The sequence below is a fragment of the Coenobita brevimanus genome, chromosome 64 (assembly GCF_032717465.1).
Source record: "Coenobita brevimanus isolate Jiangsu-jjx chromosome 64, ASM3271746v2, whole genome shotgun sequence".
NCBI classification, from domain to species: Eukaryota; Metazoa; Arthropoda; class Malacostraca; order Decapoda; family Coenobitidae; genus Coenobita; species Coenobita brevimanus.
In genome coordinates, this window is record NC_137017.1 from 16,937,054 (window position 1) to 16,964,152 (window position 27,099).

General features: G+C 42.0%; 1 protein-coding gene across 1 annotated transcript in view; it reads left to right on the plus strand.

The window, feature by feature from the left end:
- Nucleotides 1–19,764, plus strand: part of LOC145404693 (soluble guanylate cyclase 89Da-like) — a 40,457-nt gene extending 20,693 nt beyond the window's left edge. Inside the window, exons 5-9 of the mRNA XM_080276246.1 lie at nt 6,627–6,770; nt 10,768–10,906; nt 12,324–12,433; nt 13,232–13,321; nt 19,555–19,764. Coding sequence (XP_080132372.1) covers nt 6,627–6,770; nt 10,768–10,906; nt 12,324–12,433; nt 13,232–13,321; nt 19,555–19,764 — 693 coding nt within the window. The remainder of the gene's footprint in view (nt 1–6,626; nt 6,771–10,767; nt 10,907–12,323; nt 12,434–13,231; nt 13,322–19,554) is intronic.
- The last annotated feature ends 7,335 nt before the right edge of the window (nt 19,765–27,099 follow it).

A 27,099-nucleotide genomic window follows, 5' to 3' on the forward strand; every position in this document is an offset into this window, starting at 1 on the left:
AAGGAATTTCAGTGGGTTATAATCGGTATAAATGACAATGGGGGTCAAAACCAGAACACAAATAAAATGAAAAATGCTGTAAACCCAAAATCAAGGCCAAAAGCTCTTTCTCAATAGTTGAGTAGTTCTCTTGAGGTGGAGTGAACTTCTTACTGTAATAAGATACAGGATGTTCAATACCCTGATCATCCTCTTGCAGCAAAACAGCCCCAGCTCCTGTTTCACTTGCGTCAACAGCCATCTTAAAAGGCTTAGCAAAATTTGGAGTAGCGAGCACTGGCTGACTTAATAGGATAGCTTTAAGTTTGGTGAAAGAGGATTCACAGTTATCGGTCCAGACAAATTTAACTCCCTTTTTCAGTAGGTCTGTAAGTGGTGATACAAGAATTGAAAAGTTAAGAACAAATCTCCTGTAATAACCTACCATTCCCAAAAATCTTTGTAGCTCTTTCCTACTTTTAGGTCTGGGAAGATCACTTATAACCTGAACCTTAGCTCCTGGTGGTGCAATGTGTCCATCACCATTTACGTACCCAAGGTACTGAACTTTAGCTTGACCAATCTCACACTTTGATAAATTAGCTACAAGATTAGCCTGAACGAAACGCTCAAGAAATTTACTGACATGGCATAGGTGATCTTTCCAGTTGTCACTGAAGATTAATACATCATCAATATAAGCAACACACCCTGCCAAACCCTCTGTTACAACATTCATGAGCTTCTGAAATGTGGCTGGTGCATTCTTCATACCATATGGCATTACAGAACATGCAAAAGTCTTTCCTAGTGTAACAAAACATGAGATATCCCTAGCATGTTCAGTCATAGGTACTTGCCAGTATCCATTTAACAAATCAAACTTACTTATGTACCTAGCCTTTCTGATCTTGTCTATCCAATCTTCCACGTGAGGGAGAGGGTAAGTGTCTGTTTTGGTTATCTGATTAACACGTCTGTAGTCGATGCAAAGCCGCTGTGACCCACCTGGCTTAGGGACTAGAGTGACAGGAGAACTCCACTCGCTCTGACAGGGCTCAATCATCTTGTGGTCCAACAGGTAGCCAAGCTCCTTCTCGATGAGAGGAACTTTCACTGGGTTCACACGGTAAGGAGGCAATTTAATTGGCTTTGCGTCTCCAACATCGACATCATGCATCAACACAGTGGTTCTTCCTGGAGTGGCACGGAACACTTGCGGGTACTCCTGCAGTAATGCCGAAAACTCCTGCCTTTCCTCGGGAGCTAGATGAGAAAGCTTAGTCTGGAGATCATTCATGATATCAGGATTCTTCCCCAAACTATCACTCAGGCTCATGCTGCATGGGAGAACTTCACTTGCAGACTCGGGTGGAACAGCTACAGTGCAGACTGGGCTATTTTCGTCCCGCCTGTGATATAACTTTAGCATGTTGATGTGACAAAGTTACTTGTTCTTTCTACGATCTGGTGTGGGGATGACATAGTTGACATCACTGAGTTTCTTCTCCACGAAATAAGGACCACTAAACTTGGGTTGAAGAGGTTGCCCATGCACCGGTAGCAGAATCAAAACCTGATCTCCTGGATGAAAGTGGCGTAACCTGGACTTCTTATCATACCAAGTCTTCATCTTCTCCTGAGCAGCTCCTAAATTCTCTCTCGCCAGCTGTAAAGCAGTCGACAGCCGTTCTTTGAACTTCATCACATACTCCAGCAGGTTGACGTCATCTTCCTCCGACAGCCAGCATTCCTTGAGTAACTTAAGGGGTCCTCTTCATGGCCAAACAGTAGTTCAAAGGGTGAGAAGCCCAGTGATTCATTTGGAGATTCTCTTGCGGCAAATACAACGAATGGAAGACCTTTATCCCAGTCTTTCTGATGTTCCAAACAGTATTTTCTGAGCATTGATTTGAGTGTTTGATGATATCTCTCCAACGCTCCTTGAGTCTGGGGATGGTAAGCTGAAGACGTGATCTGGGTGATGCCCAACTCTTTCAGAAACTGCTTGAAAACATTTGACATGAAATTACTTCCCCGGTCTGACTGTACCTCCTTGGGCAGACCAAACTTTGTGAAGAACCCTAACATTTCCTTAACCACGTTCTTTGCTGATATATTTCTAAGTGGAATGGCTTCAGCATAACGAGTAGCCATATCAATCAGGGTCAACACATAAGAAAATCCTGAAGAAGTCTTAGGAAGAGGACCCACAATATCCACCAACACACGGATGAATGGCGCCTCAAAAGGAGGAATGGGAACTAGAGGTGCAACCTTTTCGGTCTGATTACACTTCCCCACAACTTGACAGGTGTGACAAGACTTACAATACCAGGAAACATCCCTGAAGATACCTGGCCAGTAGAAGTGTTTCAAAATGCGTGCCACAGTTTTCCTCACTCCAAGGTGTCCTGCCAAACTGGAATCATGAGCCACTCTAATGATATCCTGCCTACAAACACGAGGGATGACAACTTGATGTACAACCTCCCATTCACAGTCGGCTGATGCTGTTGGGGGTCTCCACTTGCTCATAAGTACTCCTGACTTTATATAATAACAAGTAGAAGCACGAACTGACTCTTCCTCACTGCAAGCAGAGTTAGCTAGACCTTTCAACTCAGGGTCAGCAACCTGCAACTCATCCAACTCTTGACGAGACAAATTATCAACACTACGAGGTACTGCCTCATCTGGTGAGTGGTCCAAATTAGCAAGAAAAGTGTCAGCTAGGATAACATCATCATCATCATTATCCTCTAACTCACCAGTAACTTTAGACTTAGCCCTAGCGACAGCACATGCACAGAACACATCAGGGACATCACAGTCCTGGGCCGCAGCCACTGGCTCACTAGACAACTGAGGAGCTGGACACACTTGACTTCCATCAATATCATTTCCAAGTAAGAAAGTTACACCTGACATTGGGAGTGTCTCAACCAACCCAACCATAACGGAACCATTAACAAAACCAGACTCTAAATTCACTCTGCACAGAGGGACAGAGAAGTAATTATTCCCTACACCTTGTAAGATTACAGTTTCATCAGAGAAATTAACATTAGAGCCTAGAACACTGGTCAGCATAAGGGATTGGCAAGCACCTGTATCACGATATATTTTAACTGATTTCCTGTCATTACTGTCCAGAGGACTGACAAAACCATCAGACAGGAAATTAGCACATGAACTCTTGAGAGTGTCACCCACATTACTGCTCAAAAGAGGAGCTTCATCATGAGGATTTAATTTACCCCTCAAAGCAGGTTCAGTTAACTCAGTTAAAGAATTCTGGGAACTCTCAAGGGTGGACACTAGACCAATTGACTGAATATTTAAAGACTCCTTTTTGTTCACATCACGCTGTCACCTGAAACATTTCTCCGTAGTATGACCAAGCTTACTACAATAAGTACATTTACTTTTCTGAAATTTAGAGGTGAAGCTGGTATTTACTTCCTGAGAAACATCATCTTTATTCTCTTTCCTGTTACCTCTACTCTGAGTAGAGGCAACATACTTACTCTCAGCTTTCCTTTTTTCTTTAGAATATCCCTTGTGAGTGAGAACATATTCATCAGCTAAAACTGCAGCATCAGACAAATTATCTATTCTTCTCTCATCAAGATATAGGCTTACATCTTTATTAATACACCTTTTGAAGTCCTCCAGCAAAATCATCTGCTTAAATTTATCAAAATCAGAATCCACATTCTTAGAATTTAACCACTGCTCTAACAGATCTTCTTTGATTTTTGCACACTCAACATGGGATTGCTTATCTTGCTTATAAGTTGTCCTAAATTTTACTCTATAGACTTCAGGAACAAGCTCATAGACCTTAAGAATCAAGCTTTTAACTACATCATAATTATCAGATTGATCCTGAGGCAAAGATGCATAATTTACTTGAGCTTTACCGGTGAGAACAGTTTGAAGGAGTACTGGCCAATACTGTTTGGGCCAATTAAAACCTGTAGCTACCCTCTCAAACAACTGAAAATACTTTGTTAAATCATATTCATTAAAGGAGGGACAAGTTTAACACTTTTAGCCACATCAAAATCATCAGAGCTAGATGATCCAGTTCCACATTGTTTCATGCGATACTCATGGTCTGCCTGAATCCTAGCAAGTTCAATTTGTGCCTGAGCCTGTACCTGTGCCTCCTGAATACGAGCCTGCTGCAGGGCTAGCTGTAACTTAGCTAATTCAATCTGCGTTTGCTTATCTGGAGGAGTTACATAAACAAGCTTTTATTAATTATGCCAACAATTTGATCTTTAGAATGATGAGAGCGAACAGCAATTCCCAATTGTTGAGCAACAAGCTTAAGTTCATTCTTTGTTCTGTTTTCTACATCACACACTGTTTGCACATTTGACAAAAAATCTTTGGCTTCATCAAGCGTAGTAATAGTAGACATCATGAATAAATCACAGTCACAAAATATCAAGCAATATCCTTATGATAATATCCTGAATATCCTGATAACAGGTCGCCAAATTTATGTTACGGAACAGAGAAAGATAACATACACTTTAAGTGAGAATACTAAAAATCACTACTGTCCCGTAAAGTTCCAGGTTCAAAACAAAAGAGTTAGGTAAAATTACAAGTTAAAGTTTAATGCTCAAACTAACAACAAAACATTCAGGACTCACAAGGATAATGTAATGGCAAAAAACAGGTTAAATATATGGTTAACTGCAATAGCCTCTATTTAACACGAAATTAGCATGAGTAAATTTATCTAAGTCAGCCCTGATAAAATGAGAAAACACTGGATAATGCTCAGTTAACGCAAGATATATCATTATTGATACAAAATATTATTACCACTGGCTGACAATATGAATTACAAAAACTTCACTAGGCCTACGAATCAACACCTTATGCTATACAGTACAAGAACAAAATATAATAACACTCATGCTCAAATTACACAGCTGCTAGATGGTTGGAGACTTCCTGAGCACTCACAATAATAACAACTGTACAGGGGAGGACAGAGATGTGAGCAAAATGAGGAGTAGATCTAAGTGGCAATTAATGCAGAGACTGAGCTCATTATATAGGGGCCGGCAGAGCTTGATACACCTTGTAAGAAGGACGCGCAAATGAAGCCAGAGGGGACAAAGAGTTGACACTCCTGCTCTGAACAACAGAAAGAACGACTTACTCTACTATAAGGGAGGAGGGGGGGAGTGAGGTAGAACACGCTCGTGATCAAACATGCAGCATACTGTACGTTAGAATTACACAAATGATGATGAAATCATAGGCTATGTAACAATATATATATATATATATATATATATATATATATATATATATATATTCTCTCTCTCTCTCTCTCTCTCTCTCTCTCTCTATATATATATATATATATATATATATATGCTGGCTGTCTGATCCCACTCTCCCAATCACAGACATTCGAGGTATCCGTGATGTTCGCTGAAGCTACTAAGGATTTCAGGGGCAGTGTCCAACTGTTTTTTTTTAAATAACATCTCAACAAAGCGTCGGACAAGGATTTAATTTTGGCAGTGCATGTTTGAGACCCCGACCTAATTTGTAAAATTATGCTTTTGTACCAAATGTGTATGATTAAGGCATTTATAAGAGTAAATGTAGGGTAAACTTAGCTAAAATCGTCAGAGGCATGTAGCGAGGCTAGCTTCGGTCACGATACAAGCCCCGCCCACAATTCGGAACGTGACGTCGGTGTGACGTAGTAGTAATCACCGACGCAAGTGGCAGTTCTGTCTTTATGTAAGCTGCTTCAGATTCAATGCCTCAGGGTTACTCATATTTCTGAGCTGCGGCTGATTTTTGGAGTGACTGTACATCCCTCTAGACTCCCTATTAGTACATAGTATATGCATCGCCCTCTTACACATATTGTGACGTCAATGTGACTTATTCACTTCTGAAGAGTAGTAATCACTGCCTGAGCCGGCACCGCTGGGCGAGGTGATGTGGCGGCCGCCGACAGGCGAGACGTTACCAAACCGAAACTTCAGCGATGGCGAGCATCTCTTATTGTCCTAGAGGTTGCAAGACTGCTTTTGTAGTAGGGGTGAAATATTACTTCGGTGTGTGTGTGTGTGTGTGTGTGTGTGTGAGAGAGAGAGAGAGAGAGAGAGAGAGAGAGAGAGAGAGAGAGAAAGTACAGTATGTGGGGGGGGGGTTAGAAAGATAGAAATACCACTTGCGTCGGTGATTACTACTACGTCACACCGACGTCACGTTCCGAATTGTGGGCGGGGCTTGTATCGTGACCGAAGCTAGCCTCGCTACATGCCTCTGACGATTTTAGCTAAGTTTACCCTACATTTATTGTTATAAATGCCTTAATCATACACATTTGGTACAAAATCATAATTTTACAAATTAGGTCGGGGTCTCAAACATGCACTGCCAAAGTTAAATCCTTGTCCGACGCTTTGTTGAGACGTTATTTAAAAAAAACAGTTGGACACTGCCCCTGAAATCCTTAGTAGAGTAGGTTAAATTTAATTCGTTGCATTTGATTAGTCTGTCGGGAAATGATAATAACATGACTCACGGTAATCAAATTGCATCATGCAAATGAAAAAAATAAAATGCTTGTCACAAATCTCTCCCACCGACAGACGTTTGAAGAGGTGTCGGTGCTGTTCACTGAGGTGGTGCTGGCGGGCGGGAGTGACACTAGGGGCGCCATGGACCTGATGCGCACCGTCAACAAGCTGTACACCATCCTGGACCGTGCCACCGACCAGTACTCAGTCTTCAAGGTACTTGTAACGGATCTGGGGCCAGATACACCCGTCACTTTTTTAACCAACCTAAACCCCACTGACCGGGCTAATTTATGGCCCGGCCTGCACTATATGTGCAGGAAATCGTTGAACGAACGAACCAGATTCACGAGTAAGGAAAGGTAGCGGTTACAGAATCTCTCTTCTTCAGATTTATACTTATTGTGGTTTTCTGCCTAAGTGATCGGTTGTGCAGTTGATAGGCATAAATAAATAAATATTTAAAATCAGATTCACAGCCACTCTTACTATTCATTCATAGTCGTAACCCTCTCTTTCTCTCTATTTTAGGAAAGACGAGAAAATCTGAGTGCTAATTTTTTCCTACTGTCTCTTGTTCCTCATGTAATTATAAATCATAGTTACGTGAAGGAGACTGTCATACTTTTTATGCAGGAAGAACACTGGAAGGACTGCACAGACTTCCCACATTTCTGCAAATCGAATTCTTAGATACTAGAGGGAAGTGATCGTATGTTGGTAAATCCCACTCTGGTGTTGTATTCTTGTTGGCTAATGTGGTTTCGTACACCTCTTGCTCAGTGATTTATTTTGTCTATTACTCTTTACAACATTCCCTTGAGAGATCTTATTGCAATCGATATCGATATTAAAATGAATGAAATTTTGCCTATCCATCCATAATTCAAGCCTTCATTGCCCCAAAAGAAGTGGAGGGGGCCAGGGCTAATTTCCTCAGTCCTGGCATTTAAGTCGACAAAAGACCAGTTCCCCTGAACGGCATTAGATGACCAGTAGTCTCCAGTCAGCCCTCTAACTTAAACCCTTATGAGCCGCATCCAGTTAGTACACCTTTTCCCACCTGACCACCAGAGGTCTTTCATAAATTGGTACTAAAAATATTGAGCTTACTGATATAATGTTTTATTCTTAGTAACAGCTTGTGCACTGATCATTTTCATCATCATCATCATCATCATCATTTGACTGATCTCACTGGCGGCAGCATTTTCTTTTTCAGTCTAACCTGTGACGTTAATGTTTCTTGAAATTTTCTGACCGACTTATTTTAAATAGATCATTGCAGTAACGCATACAGCATTGTCAATTTTTTTTATTCCGTTATTTCAGTGGTCATTGCTCGTCTGAACTCTACTTGCATCCTATATTTTTACGACGGATATGCAGCCCCCGTCAAGTGACACACTCATTCTTTTTCTCTTCTCTAATGCAAGAGTTAATCGGTATTTTCTGTCTTTCGTGTACACAACTGGCCAATTCTGGGAACTGTCTTCCTAAGCCTGTCTTCCCCTCCACTCCTAAACTCCAGGCTTAAAAACTAGATTTGTTGACTCGTCTTGAAATGAACAGATCTTAATTTTGGCTGTCTTTAGTACAGTACAACGTTCCTCTTCATAGATCATTTTTCATACTCTTTGCCTTTTTCACTGTCTTTTGCTTAAAATATTAAGTATTCCCATTATCATCATTATCATCTTCAAGCAACGGAACCACTTGACAAAACTGAACACAGTACATTAGCAACTAACAAATTACAAAACACCATCTTTGACTCCAGAAACCAATAAATCCAGCAAAGTAGGACGCAAATCCACTAAACCATCCATTTTTACTGCCCACCTTACAACCTCACCTTCGCTTTATCCCAGTCTTCTCGTCTGCCCGCCTTCCCATAAAAAAGTGCCGGAGCTTCAAGCATTTTACGACATGCTTTTGCTCCCCTAACCTTGGCCAGGGTGCCTTCAGAGTGAATGCCTTGTTTCCTAGCCCACCATAATGAAGACTCCCATTCTGTCTTTACTGTTTCTTATACTTTTATTTCTGTCTAAATACTTGCTCACGTTTCAGCCTTTATTTCGCTATATCTCTTCTCTCTCAGGCCTGCTTCCATCCTGAACTAATTTTTCTTATCATGAGATATCCTGCTGACTCTAACTTCTCAGTCTACGCAAGCACTTTGAAACTATACTCGGTTCACTTTAACTTGGCCTGAAATTGCCATCTTCCAGTCTTGAATTCTGAAGTGTAGCAAGAGATTAACACTGGAATATGGTGTTAGTCACGAAACATTGCTATGAAAAGAATGAACAGTAGAGCCATAGTATTGTTTTATTCTGCTATCGAGCTACGGGAAATAAAATGCAAAATTCCAAAAAACTCCGCCAAGTTAAGGTGATCGAAGAATGACGGCAAGAAAGCTATTTCGCAAGCTGACTGTATAGAACTCTCAATTACATGCAAAAGCAAAGCATCTGACCTCTTTTTGTAAAATCCGGAAGCTTTTGTTAACCTTGTTCTTATTAACCAAAAATTAAAGAAAAATATAAACTACTGACTTTCCGTTTAGCGTGGCTGCAACGTAACTTTTTTTTTTTTTTTAACTTAGCAAATAGCATGCAGAGTTAAAAGCAAACACAAATGTTTCTGGTGTTCTGTTTACTATGTCGGCAAGCTACCCTTAGTACCATAACAAGTATCACAAAAAATTAATAGAAAAAAATAATAAAAGCCTCTGATACTTTAGCGCGTAAGCCCACCAAGGCCGTCCCCCCGCCAAGGAACACTCTGATACGAGGAATAAGGCTTGTCTCGACCCCTGAATAGCGAGCAACCACCACTTATGCACTCCATCCCTCCCCTCTCTCCATTTCTCTCCCCTCTCTCCTCTTGCTGTCTCCCCTTTTTCATGCTTTTTTTTTTTTTTTAAATAGGGTGGTTAATAGGAAGAGAATAAATCTGGCCAAGAAGGTACAATGAGTGGAACAGAAAACCATGGTGGAGTATGGCTGTATGGCATAGGATACATGTCGTGTTGGGACAATTTTCCACCTCTCTTCCTACCCTCTCGTCCCTTCCCTCTCGTCCCTTCCCTCTCTCCCTTCATCCCATTCCCCTTTCCCTCTCTTCCAATCCCTCTTTCCCTCTATCTCCCCCCTCCCCTCTTCCTGTCCCTTTCGTGCTCCTTTCCTCTCTCACATCTCCTCTTTTCCAAGTATCCCTCCCTCTTCTCTCTTCATCTCTTCCCTCTCCCTTTCCCTCTCCCTCCAGTCCCTCCCTTTCTTCCACTTTTCCCTTCCCAGCCTCGCTTCTCTCTCGCTTTCCTTCCTTCCCTTAATTCCTTCCTCCTCCTCTCCCGCCTTCCCTCTCCCGCATCTAAGCCATGAATAACTCAACTTTTATAGCTGGCAGGGTGAATATTTTCCCTCGCAGTCGATGGCATAATATGTGTCAACACGGTTCCTCCCGGCTAAACCAACACTGAAAATGGAAACGGGAAATCGAATGTGCTTACTTTTTTCCTTTTTTTTTTTTTTTTTTTTTTTCCCGAGATCGTTGGGGTGAACTAATATGAACTTTTTTATTTGAGAGAGGGGAAGCTGGGAGTAAACTGCATAGAGATTTAAAAGTGAGGAGGAGGGACTTGGCTTGAAGCCATTTCTTTAGAAGGCTTTAGATTAAAGCATTAACTCTGACCCAAATGGACGAATTATTTGGAAATGCAAGATACTGTGACAAAATTTTCCATATACGGTGTATATCAATAAGTACAGGGTTAGATAGATAAATAAATAGACAGATAGACAAATAGATAGATGTAATTTATTGTCGCATTAGCCCACGTGCAAGAACACACACACACACACACACACACACACACACACACACACACACACACACACACACACACACACACACACACACACACACACACACACACACACACATTTTTTTAGGTACATAATAAAACATGAATCAGGTGTTGATATTATTGCTTTTATACTTTTCTCGTCCTATATCTAGACCACATCCACCCTATGTAGGCTATTGGTTTGGAGTAATATAATGATGATGATGATGGTGACGGTTGCGTTGGTAAAGTGATGAAAATGATGGTAACGATGCTGACAGTTGTTGAATGTGTTAATCAATGATGATAATGTTGATGCGACTACATAACCAATCTTATTCGACTTCCCCCTTTTGCCCACAGGTGGAAACGGTGGGCGGTGTGTACATGGTGGTGGGCGGAGCACCTGAGTATCGGCCAGACCACTGCAAACAAGTGGCGCTCCTGGCACTGACCATGCTGAGAGAGGTGGCGGCTACCAACACGCACAACCTCAGGATAGGTGGGTGGCCTGGCAAAGATCACAACGTTCACTGTTACACCCGGGAGGGAGCGAAAGTGCGGGTGATTTATGTGGTTGGTTCGGTTTGTCTGTCTGTCATTCTATCTGCCTGTCTTTCTCTCTGTATGATTGAGAAAAAAAAAAAAACTATAGGATGGTACTGCACCAAATGTGGCATAATGATTGAGGATCATCAGAGAAATGGGTGATTGATTTTCGGCAGAAATTGGGCACATGTCATAGGTCAAGGGCAAGGATAACTCAGTTTTGATCTGATTTTGACCAAACTTGGTGGAAGGGCTAAGGGATAGGAAGGAGCAAATGGTTCAGTTTTGAGAACAATGGCTTAGAGGTAAAGGTCACAGGGCAAGAGCAATGGTTTGGCCCTTTTCTCAGACAGTTCGTATTCTGTCTGGATCAAACTCGGCGGAAAAGCTTAAGGTTAGCCAAGGATTTTTTTTTTTTCTTCAGAACAGTAGGTCAAAGGTTAACGTCACAGAGTAAGTTCAGCGTAAACACTCCTTTTTTAAATCTGATTAGGACCAACTTTGGTAGATAGGTTGAGGCTTAGGTATGGGTGAAGTAATTCGATTTTGAGGGCAATCAAAGGTTAAGAGCACAGGGCAGGGTCGAAGGTTAGGCCTGAACTGACTGCAGGTCGCAGGAGCTACACTAACTGAGACTTCTTGTTGCCTGTTTACTCGCTCCTCATTTAACTGTATTTTCTTTTTGCTCTTCTCTCCACCTCTTCTCACACTAGTACCTTCTCTCAGCCGCGGGATAGGTACTCATTCACTTACTGTCCCTCTTAATCCTACAACCTTTTGCTCTTGTTACATCCGTGGCTCGCATCATGGTTGGCTTTGCAGGTTTTCTGGCACCTCTTTCTATGTGATTGATGTTGTATAATACTTAGCCACTACATTGCATGGCTTACTTTAGTTCTGCTCTTGCTATCTTCATGCATTATTATTCATCCTTAGGGTAGCCATTGATGATATGCTTTAATTTATCTGTTATCTAATCATCTACTGTTCCATCAGGAGTATAGGGACCCAAGATTAGGCTACTTAGTCCATTTTTAGTGAAAGTAATCATTTGCTCATCCATAAGTGCTACTAATTGAGCAATAATCCTTAACTACCCAGTTCCAGCATCATAATCCACCAGATCATCATAGGCCCATTTGGCTGTTGGGGTACCACTCATCGTAGTAGACAGACTCCTGTGCGGCAAGAACTAATTGATTTGTAACAGTGCAGAGTCACCCTAAGGTATCACTACATAGTGAGTGATTATAAGGCTTCACCACCTACCACAGTAGATTACAAATTCGTATTTCACCTTCTCGTAACAGAATAACTCAAAGAATCCGTCTGCAAAGGCTGACTAACGCTTCCCCATGTCCTCCCTATAGGTATCCACGTAGGTCCTGTCGCTGCTGGTGTGGTAGGCCTCAAGCTGCCTCGATACTGTCTCTTTGGCGACACCGTCAACACCGCCTCCAGGATGCAAACTAGTGGCAAGGTGAGGTCAAGAGCGAGAGGCAGTATTCCCTCTCACTATTCCTCTCATCCTCTCTCCCGCTCACTTTCCCCCTCATCCTTTCTCGCAGTCTCATTAATCTTCCCATCCTCCCTTCCTGCTATCTTGATTTCTATTTTCCTTTTCTCTCCGTCTCTCTTTCATCTTCCGCGTGTCCACCCTCTCTTTCACCCTCCCTTTCAGTTTTTATCCCTTTTTCTTACCGTCCCAACCTCTGTTTCCACTAGTCTGACTTTTGTCTTCTCTCACTTTCTCTCATTCCCCTTCCCTATCTCCATTTCCATCCTCCCTTCTTTCAGCTCACCCTTTCCAATTTCAGACTCTCTCACCCTTCTTTCCATCCTCCCACCTGCTTCCCTGCCTCTCAATGCCCTCTCCCTTCTTCTCCAAGTGTATCTTTCTTCTCCTCTTTCACTAACGTCAGATGTCTCTCTAAATTACTCCCTCCCTCAACTACCTTTCATCTTTCATTCACTTTTCCTCGCCCAGTCCCGCACTCAGCCACCTTCCCTCTCACACTCGCTATCCCTCTCTCATTCACAACCCTTCCTCACTCATTATCCCTCCCTCGCACATTGTCCCTCTTTCTCTCATTATTTCTTTCACAATATCTCCTGCTCGCTCACTATCCCTGTCTCTGTCTCACACTCACTATCCTTCACTCCCTCTCTTAATCACTATTCCACTCTCACTCACTATTCCTCTCTCCCTTTCTCGCTCCCCTCCTTCTCTCATGCACTATCATTTGCCCCTGTCACTCACTCTCTCACTTTTTCACAGGTGGGCCGCGTGCAGGTGAGCGAGAAGTGTGCCCGAGCGCTTGAGAACTTCCACTTTTACACCACCTTCAGGGGCAAAATGCAAATTAAGGTGAGGAGGAGGAACGGGGGAGTGTGGGGGTTGAGAGGTGTGGGGGATGGGGGCGTGGGGGAAGTGGGGAAATTGAGATGGCGAGTGAGTGGGGCTGGGTGGGAGTTGGTAGGTGCAGAGTAGTGGGGAGTTTGTATGGTGTGAAGTGCTTGTGGCGTGTGGGGGTTAGTGATGAGTGAAGGGTCGTGGAAATGAGTAGCAGGGAAGTACAGAGCGAAAAAAAGAAGTGTGGTAGTAAGTGTGGGGTGGTGAAGAGGAGGGAGCTGGGAGAGGTGAGTGTGAGGAGAGTGATATGGAATGTGAGGTTGGTAGGAGTAAGTGGAGAGATTGAGAGGGTGTGTTAGGAATGACTGGAGTGGGAGAAGTAAGTGGTGCTGTGAAGGAGTGATAGTAGTAAGTGGTGAGAGAGAGAGAGAGAGAGAGAGAGAGACAGAGACAGAGACAGACAGACAGACAGATAGACAAGCTCAGATGGTATCGCAGTGGTAATTAAAGTTGATATACTCCAACCGTGCCATTTCAGTAATATTAAAGGTACAGGTAAGAAGAGAGTTGCATCAGTAACAAAGGCTTTCCATCTCTTAACAACGTATCAGGGTCATATTATTATCAGAGGCATGAGCTGAGAAGTCATATTCTGTTTTAACCCCTTCAGGCTGAGTACGTGATTTTTTGTTCGTTTTTGCAATCTCCACACGATAGTAAAAAGCGTGAGAGACTTTTTCATTTTAGAGATGTTAGATACAGTTTTCATTAATCCTTTCACTCCCAAGGGTTTCTCTAAATGTAATGCTATCATCTGAGAGCAGCTAAAATATAGGAGACGTCATCGGAGTGAAGTGCTTAATATCCCCACCGTCCTTTAAACTATTGTCAGTTTTGCAGGTCAGCCAGAGGCCTCAGACATTAAGCACACACACACACACACACACACACACACACACACACACACACACACACACACAGGGAGAGAGAGAGACGCAGTAGTAATGAAATATACCTGGAAACATGTGTAGTATAATGTCAAGGATTCAGTACTTGCGCACTCGCGCACACACACACACACACACACACACACACACACACACACACACACACACACACACACACACACACACACACACACACACACACACACACACACACACACACACACACACACACACACACACAGTCGACACTCGCACGCAATACCAATGAAATATCCGTAAGTACCCATAAATCAGCTACCGTTACCACATCAAGGACGGAAGTGCGCACAAAAGCAGGTACTGAAAACACCATGTTGTATCATAACATACACACACACTGGAAATCATCTAAATTTCCTCCTCCCACATTCACTTCTGTCTGTTCCCTAATAGTAACTTTTTTCGTACAACTAATGTATATAGTAATTTGGGGGAAATTGGTAAATCAGTTTTTATACGTAGCAATGAAATATCCTTGTAAATTGCTGTAAACTTAATCGAAAACAAAACAACATAAAAAGAAGTGCAACACCCGCGCCCACAAGTTGGCCTAAAGGCCAGACATTTGACTTTGCCCTGTAATATTGACCTTCCATTGATTGTTCAAAAAATATAATCGGATCAAATCTGTCTGAGTTGACCTTGCCATGTTACCTTGAACTTTGATCTTTTCTTGTGACCTTGATCTTTGATTGCTCTCACAATCGAATACTTTCTCCTTTGCCTTTCCCTGAACCCAGCACAATTTTGATTTAAATCGGTGAGAAACTGCGCAAGTTGATCATAACAGGTCAGACTTGGACCTAACCCTGTGACATATATCTTCGACCTGTTTTCAGAAACAATAGGTGAGCCCCTTGGCTAACCCTTAAAAAAAAAAAAAATGAAAAAAAAAAAGCTTCCACCAAGTTTGATTAGGCTGAGGTCGAATGAAAACTTTTTACTTATTCTATTCACACACACACACACACACACACACACACACACACACACACACACACACACACACACACACACACACACACACACACACACACACAACCACAAATACACCTTCCCCAACACTTACACCCACATGCCCTACACACACCTCCAGACACATATTATGATGTTAATAACTGCTCTCACTTCTCGAGTTCATAATACAAAAGGCAACAGATAATAACTACCAACTGTACAAGAATCGTCTGCTTCTACCTTTCACATAAACAGTCGGCAAATACAGCCAAATACTGTCGTGATGAATATAAGCCTTAACTTTATATACTGTCTCGTCATAAACCATCTAAAACAAGGCACCTCAAATTCCACACTGCCTGCTGTATAATTTGACAGGAATGTGCCAGTGACGCAGCTGTGTTCATGAGTGTGTGAAATCAGTGATAGATTATTTATTCAGTTACTGGAGCCATTCGTTTAGGCGATTTCTTCCCTGCAATTCTAAACACATGTTTCATTATTCGTGTTTTTTTTTCTTCATGGCTGAAGTAGCCTATATGATTTAGAACACACACACACACACACACACACACACACACACACACACACACACACACACACACACACACACACACACACACACACACACTCACAATCCGTCCTTCAGCTTTAAAGGGCAATGCAAATCGGTGCCTTTATCCATGCCACTGTAATAATTAACAGGTCATAGCGAGAGCCACCTGGGGGTGATAACAGGAATGCCGGTAAATTTGGCTATGATAACACGGGTAGTCAGATCACGAACTGTTCTCTGATATAACTGCTTAACCCTCCCACCTATCCCCCAAAAGGAGGATGGTGAACTGTAACACTTGTTCAACTTCATTCTTCAGTACACTGTGTTCATATTAGCGTGGGGCAATAATAATGTCCTTTTTTCATTTGGTTATCGCAGATTCCAGACTACCTTTTTAAATTTAATAAAGGCTTCTCGTATTAAGAGGGATAATTGAAGGTATATTGCATTCTTCCACTTTTCTACCCCCTACTTATAGCGTACATCACGAGTCACTACAAAATAAGAGATGAGGCTTTGACTCACCAGACTTCTAAACTCTTATCCTCTGCATTGGGCAAAAGGACCACTGTTACTTTCCATGCATCACTAATCCATACGTCTCTAAACTCGGCACAGTCTTTCCCTTGATCACCCCTTTACCTTCATCAACACACAACTCGTCCCTCATCATGTCTAGATATTCTTGTTGTCTCTTTTGGAAAGATCACATTAAGTTTCTAGCAAAGTCAGTTTCGCAGAAGCTGGTTGGCTGAACTGACTCCGTTTATTTATTTATTTATCTAACTCAATTGCTGACTTAGTCTAGGGACCTTATTCCTCCCCAGTGTGGAGTACAATTCTCTTGTGTGTGTATGTGTGTGTGTGTGTGTGTGTGTGTGTGTGTGTGTGTGTGTGTGTGTGTGTGTGTGTGTGTGTGTGTGTGTGTGTGATGGTAGTAGTGGTGATGGTGGGGGGAGGGGGGGAATCACCACCTACAATTCTATGTGCGATACAGTCAAAGAGTCAGAGACTATTTAAGGCATCAACCCTCCTCTTCTCATTGACTCTCTTCAGCATTTCGTTCTTTCAGCTGATGCGTTGCACCTCTCTAATCTTATTTTCTCCAACAAAGAGAGTACTTTTTTCACCCTTGAATATGTTTGATGGTTAGTTTGTTTGCCTGTTAGCAGGATTACTCAAAAACTGAAAGAGATTTGGACCAAATTTGGTGGCTAGATAGCCCATGTCCCACGGAACAACCGATTAACTTTTGGGACCGATTCGGATCATATTACAGATTATGGATGCGGAAAACACTTTTCGCGAAACCTAATCAGTGATGAGAAAACCTAACCCATTATGAAGAGTGATTTGGAAATTTCATTGTCCTTGTCGGAGAGATACGCTCCACTGAGTGCTCCTCTTGTTGTTGCTGTTTTGGTCACATTTTTTCTGACCCCTCTACTGACACTCCTTAACCATTACAGTGGGTACGCAGCATCCGTCAAACGACACACTCTCACTTCTTTCGTACAGTACAATGCAGTATATTTAAGTTGTCAACTCTGCATTCCTCGCACTGTCTTTGCCACTGCCTATGACCTCCAGTGTGTCTAGGTACCTCGAAACGAACGGATCTTGAATGTGGAATTTTCTTTATCCAGATTTCTGGACAATGCTCTGCAGACTCTAAGCCTTAGGTTCTCACATTTTTCACAATATTTCCCTTCTAAGCTAAATAAGATCATCCGGTGGTAGCAAAAACAAATCACTAAAAATTGTCATTGGACTAAATGGGTTATTTTTTTTAAGCGTGTACAAGAATCAGCAAAGGGCTTATAATTGTCAAGTATGATCATGCAGTAGTTGTAAAATGGGCAGTTTACTCTTACCCTAGTCGATTCCGCGACCCTACAGTTTTATTTTCGAATGTCGCTCTTCCAACCAAAATGCACCCGAGAGGAGTCACTTACCTTGAACACACTGAACCTCCTGCATGTAATGGACCAAGTCTGGCTGCTGGTGCAAACCAACATTTCTCTTTACCACCAAAGTTTTCGGAGAGAATACAATGAAAAGAAAAAAGAAAAAAAAACAGCAGCACCTTTATGAATTTCTTTAACTTTCCTCCAGTGAAGTCTGTTACAGTGAACTGGCATATCTAGTGCACTTCATTGGGAAATTATTGGTCATGCAAAAATGACTGTCATTCCCAAGAAACCGTCCTCTGCTTCTGGATGCATGGTGTGACTCATGACAAGGACGTTTGACGGATGTAATGGGAATTACCTTCAGGCAATTCAGATGTAATTTAGCCCAAAAGCCTTGTAATTAGGCTAGATATTTAACGTCACCGTATGGAACTCTTTTGTGTTTAACCCCTCCAGTCCTGCGACATTTTTTTACTCTGTACTTGCTACTTCCAGACGGGTTTAATCGGCCTAGGAGAGGTGTTTGGAACTATATGGGTTACTTACAGGCTTCATTGAACCCTTAACCACCCGGCTGATCTCTTACTGTGAAATAACATGGTACTATTGCGGCAAGAATGAATTAAAAACAACGTCATGTGATTGAAACAATTAATCGCCTACTGTGTTATTTATTTGAAACCTGCCACGGATATTTTATTCAAAATGATTTTCTGAAACAAGCCATATCCCATTGAGTTACTGTTGCACTGGAAATTCATTGCATCATGTAAGCTGAATTGTAAAAATATGATTTAAAACATAAACTGCGTATCATGTTTCCCTGAGTGGCGTTCAGATAAGAATAAAAGTGTAAAATGAGCTTGGCAAAACTCTAATTGTTAATTTCCTGAAATGAATTCTTTTTTATTAAAACAAAAGTCTACTTCTTAAATGATAAAGTTTTGCTTGAAGCATCAATTTTATTACAAAACTTTCACAGACATTATCTGTTCTTACTATTTTAATATAATATGGAAAACCTAATGTATATGATTTGCGTGGGGCTGGGATGATTTTAGGGTTAAAGAAAATCTGAACACCACACTCTGTAGGAAATGTAAAAACTGAAATTGATATATTGCTCTATATCCCCTTTGTCTAAGGACCAGGTTTGACAGAGGCTGAATCATTGGTGTCTGGGATCACAACTACGGTATTATTTATCCATCTTGGATTTTGCTGTTAAAAAGTAGAAAGCTTATCAACGTTAGCTTTTGATTTATTTTATAGCCTTACATTCATTCCGTGCAAATAACCTGCAAATTTCATTCAAATACCCCCATAACACACACACACACACACACACACACACACACACACACACACACACACACACACACACACACACACACACACACACACACACACACACGTGATCCTTTCAGCTTCTATGTCCTCCTGTATAGTGTAATATAATCACCGGCTTCACAAGCTTTTTTTGAGAGGCAAAATCGTGAGAAGTTGATTGACCCGATATCAAGTGTTCCCAGCATTAATCTTACTGAGGCAGGTATATGACACGCACTAATATTGTATTGTTATATTGTCCAGGTTTAAATACTTAGAATTAGATGACATCCTTGTTAGTTAATTCATTCTGATATCAAACGATTTTACCCAGCTTAGGAAAGGCCTCTCTTATTGAAAGGATTTATTAGTGTCACATCTATTCCATCCACATTGAAAAAAAAATGCCCTAAGGTGACTAAAATCGTGAAGGAAGAGCGAGGATAAAGTATAAGAGACATCTCCAGGTTCAGTGGGTTAATATCCTCTTTATCTTCCACGCAGGGCAAAGGCGAGATGAACACGTACTGGCTGGAAGGTAGGTCGCCATCTGCCCCCTCCAGCACCCCCTCCACCCCCACCGGCACCCCAACCATGACCCCAACCATCACAACCCCGGAGAGCGACAGCGGCATAAGCAGGACGGCAGCTAACGGGGAGCACGACCTTGACGATTTGAACGAGAAGGAGCCACTGGAGGATGAGATGAACTGAGGAAAAACGGAGGAGAATCAGGGAGAATGCAAAAGAAGAATTGAGGGAGAACGAGGAGAATGCAGATAAGAGATGAACTGGGGAAGAGTGAGCAAAAGAAAGGTGAGGGATAAAACAAGAGACGAACTGGAGAGAACTGCAAAAGGGGAAGAAGAATTAACGACCTTGACGTCATGGTAGAGGAGTCGTTAGAGGAGCTGAATATGGGAAGAACGAGGGAGACCACAAGAGAACACCTGAGAATCTTAGGGAAAAAACAGATGAAAGTCACATATGAACTAACGGAGATCCTCGGCAGAGGAGATGAAGTGGTGAAAATCTTAGGAGGAAAAGAAGTAAGGGGAATTACAAAATGAAATTAAATGAAGGGAAAACATGAATACACTAAGAATATTTACGGGAGACGAACTGTCGAAGGTCGCTGGTGGAGAAGATTACCTGAATGTGATCACACAAAATGAACTGAGATGATTAGTAAGAGAGAAACTGAGTTGGATCATTGTGGAAGATATAAGCTGAGAGGATCCACAAGTGAACGAGTATGTGAATGTACAGAAAAAAAAAAATAGAACAAGGGAGAAAGGATAAATACACAATTGTAGAAAAATAATACTACTATAGACTGTGACAGACGTAAATTAATAGCACGGGAGTGATTTACCAAAGATACATTGAAGACACTGACTGGGCATGCAGGACGAGAAAGCACTTGCTATTTTTATCATAACTGAATTGGAGAATGAATGGTAACCCCCCGATGAGGGACACTGTAAGAGATGTATTCTTTAAAACTGAGAGCCAAAGGATTCAGGTAAGCCCCCAGTTTTGGCCGATAATTACTAAAGTATGTAACAAAGATAGTACATGTCTGGCCTTTCTCTGTGATTGACGACTGAACACTGTTGTGTAACGTGCAGCCTAATCATATTTAATCACAATAGGCGTTCCAAAAGTACGTACACTGATTTATGATAACGATCTGATTTTATGAAAGAAAATGAACAAGTAACCGAGTCACTAAAAAAGAGAAATAAGAAGAAAACGCCCGAGACACAGGTTTTTAAAAATGAAATCCAAGAATACTGGTGAATCGGTGTCTATAGAAGACAAATAGATTATTACATAATATAAACTTGCTTGAAATAAGGCAAGATGAAATTCTGGAAGCAGATACCAATGTAGAAGAAATATGTGTACACTAATCCTTATACTGGAGATATGTAGTGAGAAGCACCGCTGATATTATACATGTGATAGCGAGTATTAACCCCTTCACTTCGATGACGTCATTATTACTTTATTCCTGCCACCTCCGGACTATTTTATCCAGCTCAAGAGAGTTTTTGATTTCAAGGAGTTAGACATAGCCTTAACCAACACCTTCAATACTAGACATGAATAAGATCGACTGTTGGTGGTAGGAAAAGAACGAGAATCACGCCCTTGATTAGAAGGGACTCCGTATTATCAAACGCTTCACGCTGCCTGGGCACAGAGGAAAGGGGGTAAGTTGGCTGGAAGGGATACACAAGATGGAACTTAAACTATATAATTATTTTCTCTAAGATTTCGAGCCACACAGAACTCATCTTCAGAGAGACAGTGTAGCCCGAAACACTAGAGTAACGAAAGGATTCAGAGGGACAGTGTGGCCCGAAACACTAGAGCAAATAAAGGTTCAGAGACACAGTGTAGAGACATCTTCAGAGAAACAGTATTGTCCGAAACACTCGAGCAAGTAAAGGATTCAAGCTCTATCCTCTGCATAACTCCTAAGCAACTTCACACACTGAGGAAAGTTGTGGGCAGTGTGTGGCCTCCTACCCAATTGTTAGCTGGTTAGTTTACGTAGCCGTTAACAACGCTACAGTAGATAAGTTTAGATTAGCGGAGAAACCGGAGCAATGTTTAGCTTTACTGCATAACGGTGTCTGTCAGGGTATTAAATGGGACTCGATAACATCACTACTGGGGTCCCTCTTAAGCTGAGGTAAACAGAGAATGATATACAGAAGACGCCATCGTAGTGAAGTGGTTAGCAGAAGAGAGCACCGCACGCCATGCCAGCTCGAAAATTAGCGAGGGAGTCTGGATTCATACTCTATCCAACAGCTCATCCTTGGCAATTATTTAGCACATAACACCTCACTCTCCTTTTGCATGCTGTTAATACAGGCTGTATGAATATTAAACAGATACATATATAAAAAGTAAGGTTTAATATTAAAAATAAATTGCTAATGAAGATGTGCTGCGAAAGCTCCTACGCCACTTAGAACACGGCCCCCAAATCAAGATGTTGACTGTTCTACAAGCCTTCCCTCTCTCCTCGGTCTTGGCGGCTACCCACTTGTACTCAGTTACTGTTAATGTCGACTAAGACTTGTTGCACTGATTCGTTCACTGCTTACGTGTCGGCGAGAAGGTTTCATATGGGAGTGGTCAGTAAATCCTCCTTGATATATAAGTAAATAGATAAATAAAAGGGAGACAAAATTAAATATTATACCAATCCCTTTTCCTTCGAGGTTCGTCCAGTATTTTTTTTTTTTTTTCGACATCAGACCTTCAGGTGAAACGACAAATGTTAAGTAGTTTCTGCGGCTGCAAATAATCATGTCTGGTTCAGTGATACCACACTGGTCTCCTGATCTGCGTGTGCCCTGTGCCAGGGTCTGGAAGCGGAAACGTGGTGGACATTTAAACTGCTTTGCTGGTACTCAATGGACCTTGGGTAGTATGTCCTTTTATTTACGTCTGCTCGCACCCTATCCGTTCATACTGATGACCTATCCAGATTGAAACACCACACACACACACACACACACACACACACACACACACACACACACACACACACACACACACACACACACACACACACACACACACACACACACACACACACACACACACACACACACACACACACACACACACACCGCTCGCTGGTGCAGTGGTAACGCTCTCGCTTGCCAACTGGTGGACGGGAGTTCGCGCCTCGCTCAGGTTGCGAAAAGTTTCACTGACGAAGTGGGTGGTTACTGTCCCCCTTGAGCAAGGAGACGGGTGTGTGCGTGTGTGAAGATCACAGCCTTGCCCTTAGATCGGACTATATGAGCTCTCAGCTCCCTTCCGGGAGGGTAAAAGCTGACGATCACGACCATCAAAGTGATCCTGACCGACCCGGTGAATAATTACACACACACACACACACACACACACACACTGCAGACACTCCCTCTTCATAGTACTTCGTTAGGGAGAGGAAGGGTTAATGCTTCCCATTATTCGTCATCCAAGAAATAGACCTCATAAGCACTGATATAGATGGCAGACGATATGAAACTCTGTATTTAATTTATCACATTTCACATACCTAGACGTCTGTCTGATACATTATGATATAAACAAAATGAAGGATAGCCGAAGGAGTCTGTAATAGAAGAAAGGGAGGGAGGAGACTCTGCCAGAATAAGAGAGACAGAACACTGTCAGACACCTCTTTGTTCCTGTGTGTGCATAGGTATGGATGCATATGTGTGGGTGCGCTTGTACGTTAGGTTAACAGTTTGTGTCCGTCCATTACATTACCCGCTCATAAATAACCTTGTCACACTGCAATCTTCGTTGTCGCATAATCTTCCCTTCTACACCAGGACCATAATACGTCAATTTCCCCTCACAGTTAATCAGTCACATTCAGTCACATCACTCTCACTATGAATATGAATATTGGCTGTATTGATAAGCAGGTTAGCCTCTTCACCCGGTGGACCTCTTTTTCGTTTTATTCTCACTACCACCTGACGATTTGCTTTAGCTGCGGAGAGACCTTTCATAATGGAGAAGCTTAATCGAGATTTTTTTCACTTTCGCAGTGCGAGAGGTTTCACCAAAATTAAATAAAACTTTCAGTTGATAAGATTGAATAAAATATCAGATACATCATCTGACTAAAAGGGTTAAGCGACACAGTAAGGTAAACAGCAGGTGCTTCAAACATTAGTCACTGACACTACTGACACTCGGATGCATAAATACAGGGTCTGCCAAAAAAGAGTGACGGAATTTCAGAGCAGCTAGATGGACATACAACGCATTAGTAAAGCTTCGACCAACTTTAACACGATTCTGGAATGTTTTGGTTGTTTTAAATAAAGACCCGTCCCCGTGCCGGAGGGCCTCGGAGTATTGTTTTCACTTGGTTTGTCTCTTTGTTCGTTTGTTTGTTTATGTCTCTGTCTGTTTGTCTATTAACAACTTTACGCGCAAACTACTGGTGCGATTCTTACTAAAATTAGTCATGATGATCTATGACCTTCTGATCACCTGGTTTAATTTTTGGCTAAATTGGGCCAAGGTCCCGGCTATAGTCCCCCCCTCCCCTCCCCCCAAAAAAAGGGGACGGGTAGAAATCGTTTTCTCGCCATAACTCCTTTCAATTTCGTCATATCGACATGAATACAAAACGTACAGGTGCATCTTTCAAATTTGCATCCCATAACATGCTTCATTACATCAGGGAGGTCACCCTCAAGTTAGCGGTAGAGGGGGTCGATGACAGGTGGGTCGGGCCTAAAATTTCAAATGGGTATAAAATCGTATGTTTTCACCCGATTTACTCCAAATCTGATATGTGACAACTTTGACTAGATATCGTGTTTTGTTTATACATCAGCACTGAAATGACTGCCGAGGACGGGTTTGCTGTTCCTTGGCACCGATTCTTGTTATAAATGTTTCCGAATTGTTTAAAACTCACTTGGTTCACACTGATTTACACCAGGTTAAAATCCCTACCCTATTTTCGGCGGGTCCTTTATAAACGAGCCGTGTTTTCAGTATGCTGGTTGTCACAGTTTTCATTCTACTTCCAGCTATTTCCTCGTCACACCTCCTGCCTTCATGGGGCCTCAAGGGTTGATATATTACGCACGCCGCAAAGTACTTAATGGATGTTTAGGTCTGTAATTTGGTTGGCATAAGGGACCTCATATCACTTCCTCCGTACTGGCTTATTTTACACATTGCAACGTATTATCTGCGTTTATGTTACTGATACAAACTGTCCCAATATCAAATGGAAAATACATAGCATGAAGTAACATGTGCAAAGAAAATAGTTGAAGAAGAAGTGTTATGAAGGCTTCTATGACAATGAGTGCATTGTTCAATGTCTGAAAACAGACTGTCTGTTCATGGAAAAAGTTGTGGTGAGGATTTTTGTAAAACAATATATTCAAACTGTGTTCGATTATGATCAATGCCTGGTTGAGTAAGGCTAGTTTGTATTACATTTCACTTTGTTTGTGGACTTTGTGGCCACTCTGTCTACTTCATATTTCAACCATAATTTCAAAATACAGATACTGAGATCCGTGTAGTTTCGTACTATATATTCACTTTAAACCTGTACTGTATCTAGATATTTTAGCTCTGAACATTTTCACCTCCATGAACAGCGTAAACTCAGACTTTGATAAATAAAAAACAAACAGAAAACACACACACACACACGCACGCACTCACGCACGCACGCACGCACGCACGCACACACACACACACGCGCACACACACACACACACACACACACACACACACACACACACACACACACACACACACACACACACACACACACACACACACACACACACACATTGCTTTAGCTGCCCGCCGTCAAATCCTGATTCTGTGATGGTGAATACAGCGGTGTCGGTGTGGGGAAGACGGGTACCTCAGAGTGTTGTGTTGCACTCTATTCACCTCTTCCTCTTCGCTATTCCCCTCCTGCCAGTTTCTCCTCCTTCCTTTTTTTTTTTTTTTTTCTGTTACCCATACCTCTTCCTACCCTCTCCTACTGCCCGTCTCTCCTTTTTCCTCCCCTTGAGATCTACTCGTTCCCTGCAACCTCCGTCTTGTATGCAACACATGAAGGTGGTGGTTGTTGATGACTAAGTGGATGCTGGGGTCCATGAGGTAATGGTCAAGTGATTATGGAAAATGGTCTGTTGCTCAAGGGGACGCGATATCGAGCTCTGACTGGAGTAGAGATTAGTTTGAAGAATTGAACTTCGTTAAAACAGGCTTCACCAATCTTCAGCAAGATTCATTGACAGGAAAAAAAAAAAAGTTAGGACCTCTACTCCAAACTTGAAGATGACAGCCCTAGCTTGTATTGAGTTGTTAGTGCCGAGGTGGTGATATGTGGAGGTTTTACCATGTGGAAATTCTTGGTCTTGGAAAACCAGCTGTTAAGTTTATCCAGAGGGAAAAAATGGTGAAGGCAAAGTGATGATTGTAGCGGTGTTTAGTAGGAATAGTAAAGAGTATTGGGTGGCGAAAGTGCTGATGACAATTAATGAGATATATACTGATGAAAACTTAGTCGTGAAGGTAGCAATGAGCGCTGAATCATGGTGAATGGTGAGTGGTGATGATTGAATGGTAAAGGTAATAATGAATGGTGAGGGTAATGGTGAAAATAGTGATGAATGGTGAAAGCAGTGGTGAAGGTAAAGTTGGTAGATGTGAGTCGTGAAATTAGTAGTGAGGGTATTGCTGAAAGGAGAGGTAGTTGGCTGATGTGAGTGGTGAGGGTAATGGTGAGGGTGGTGGTAATGTATGTATGGTGCTGATACCGCCACCTTCCAAACTGAATGGACAAAAGTGGTTATTGGAGGTAATTTGACGATAATGAGGCTTGATGAAAATAGACGTTCATACAGGGGGAGTGAGAGAGAGAGCCAGGGTCAATCATCATCACAGCACACACGCATACGGTCTTCACTTTATTCACGTGCTCTCCTCTCATCCCATATATACAGTTAATCTGATTCATGTGCTCTTTTCTTCACCACACTAGCTACATCACACGTCCTAAGCGTTCTATTTAATATTCTACATATAAATCACACGCGGACACTAATTCATTTGATTCACGTACTCTATCACTATGCATTACATTAATGACCAAAGCATACACAGATACTAAATTGACTCAGGTGCTCTGTTCATCACACACACACACACACACACACACACACACACACACACACACACACACACACACACACACACACACACACAGTTATTCATTTATCTCACGTACTCACTTCGTTAATATGCGTTATACATTCCACACATACGCTGGTCTTCCTCTGCTGGATCACGTATTGTATTTAGCACACCAGTTAATGCATTCCAGGCCTTCATAACTCATCATCTGTTAATTCACAGTGCCTTCTCCTTACCAAAAATTCATACACCAGAAACCCACTATATCTTATTCATTTCTTTCACTCAGATACACCACGCTTACACATTCTTTTT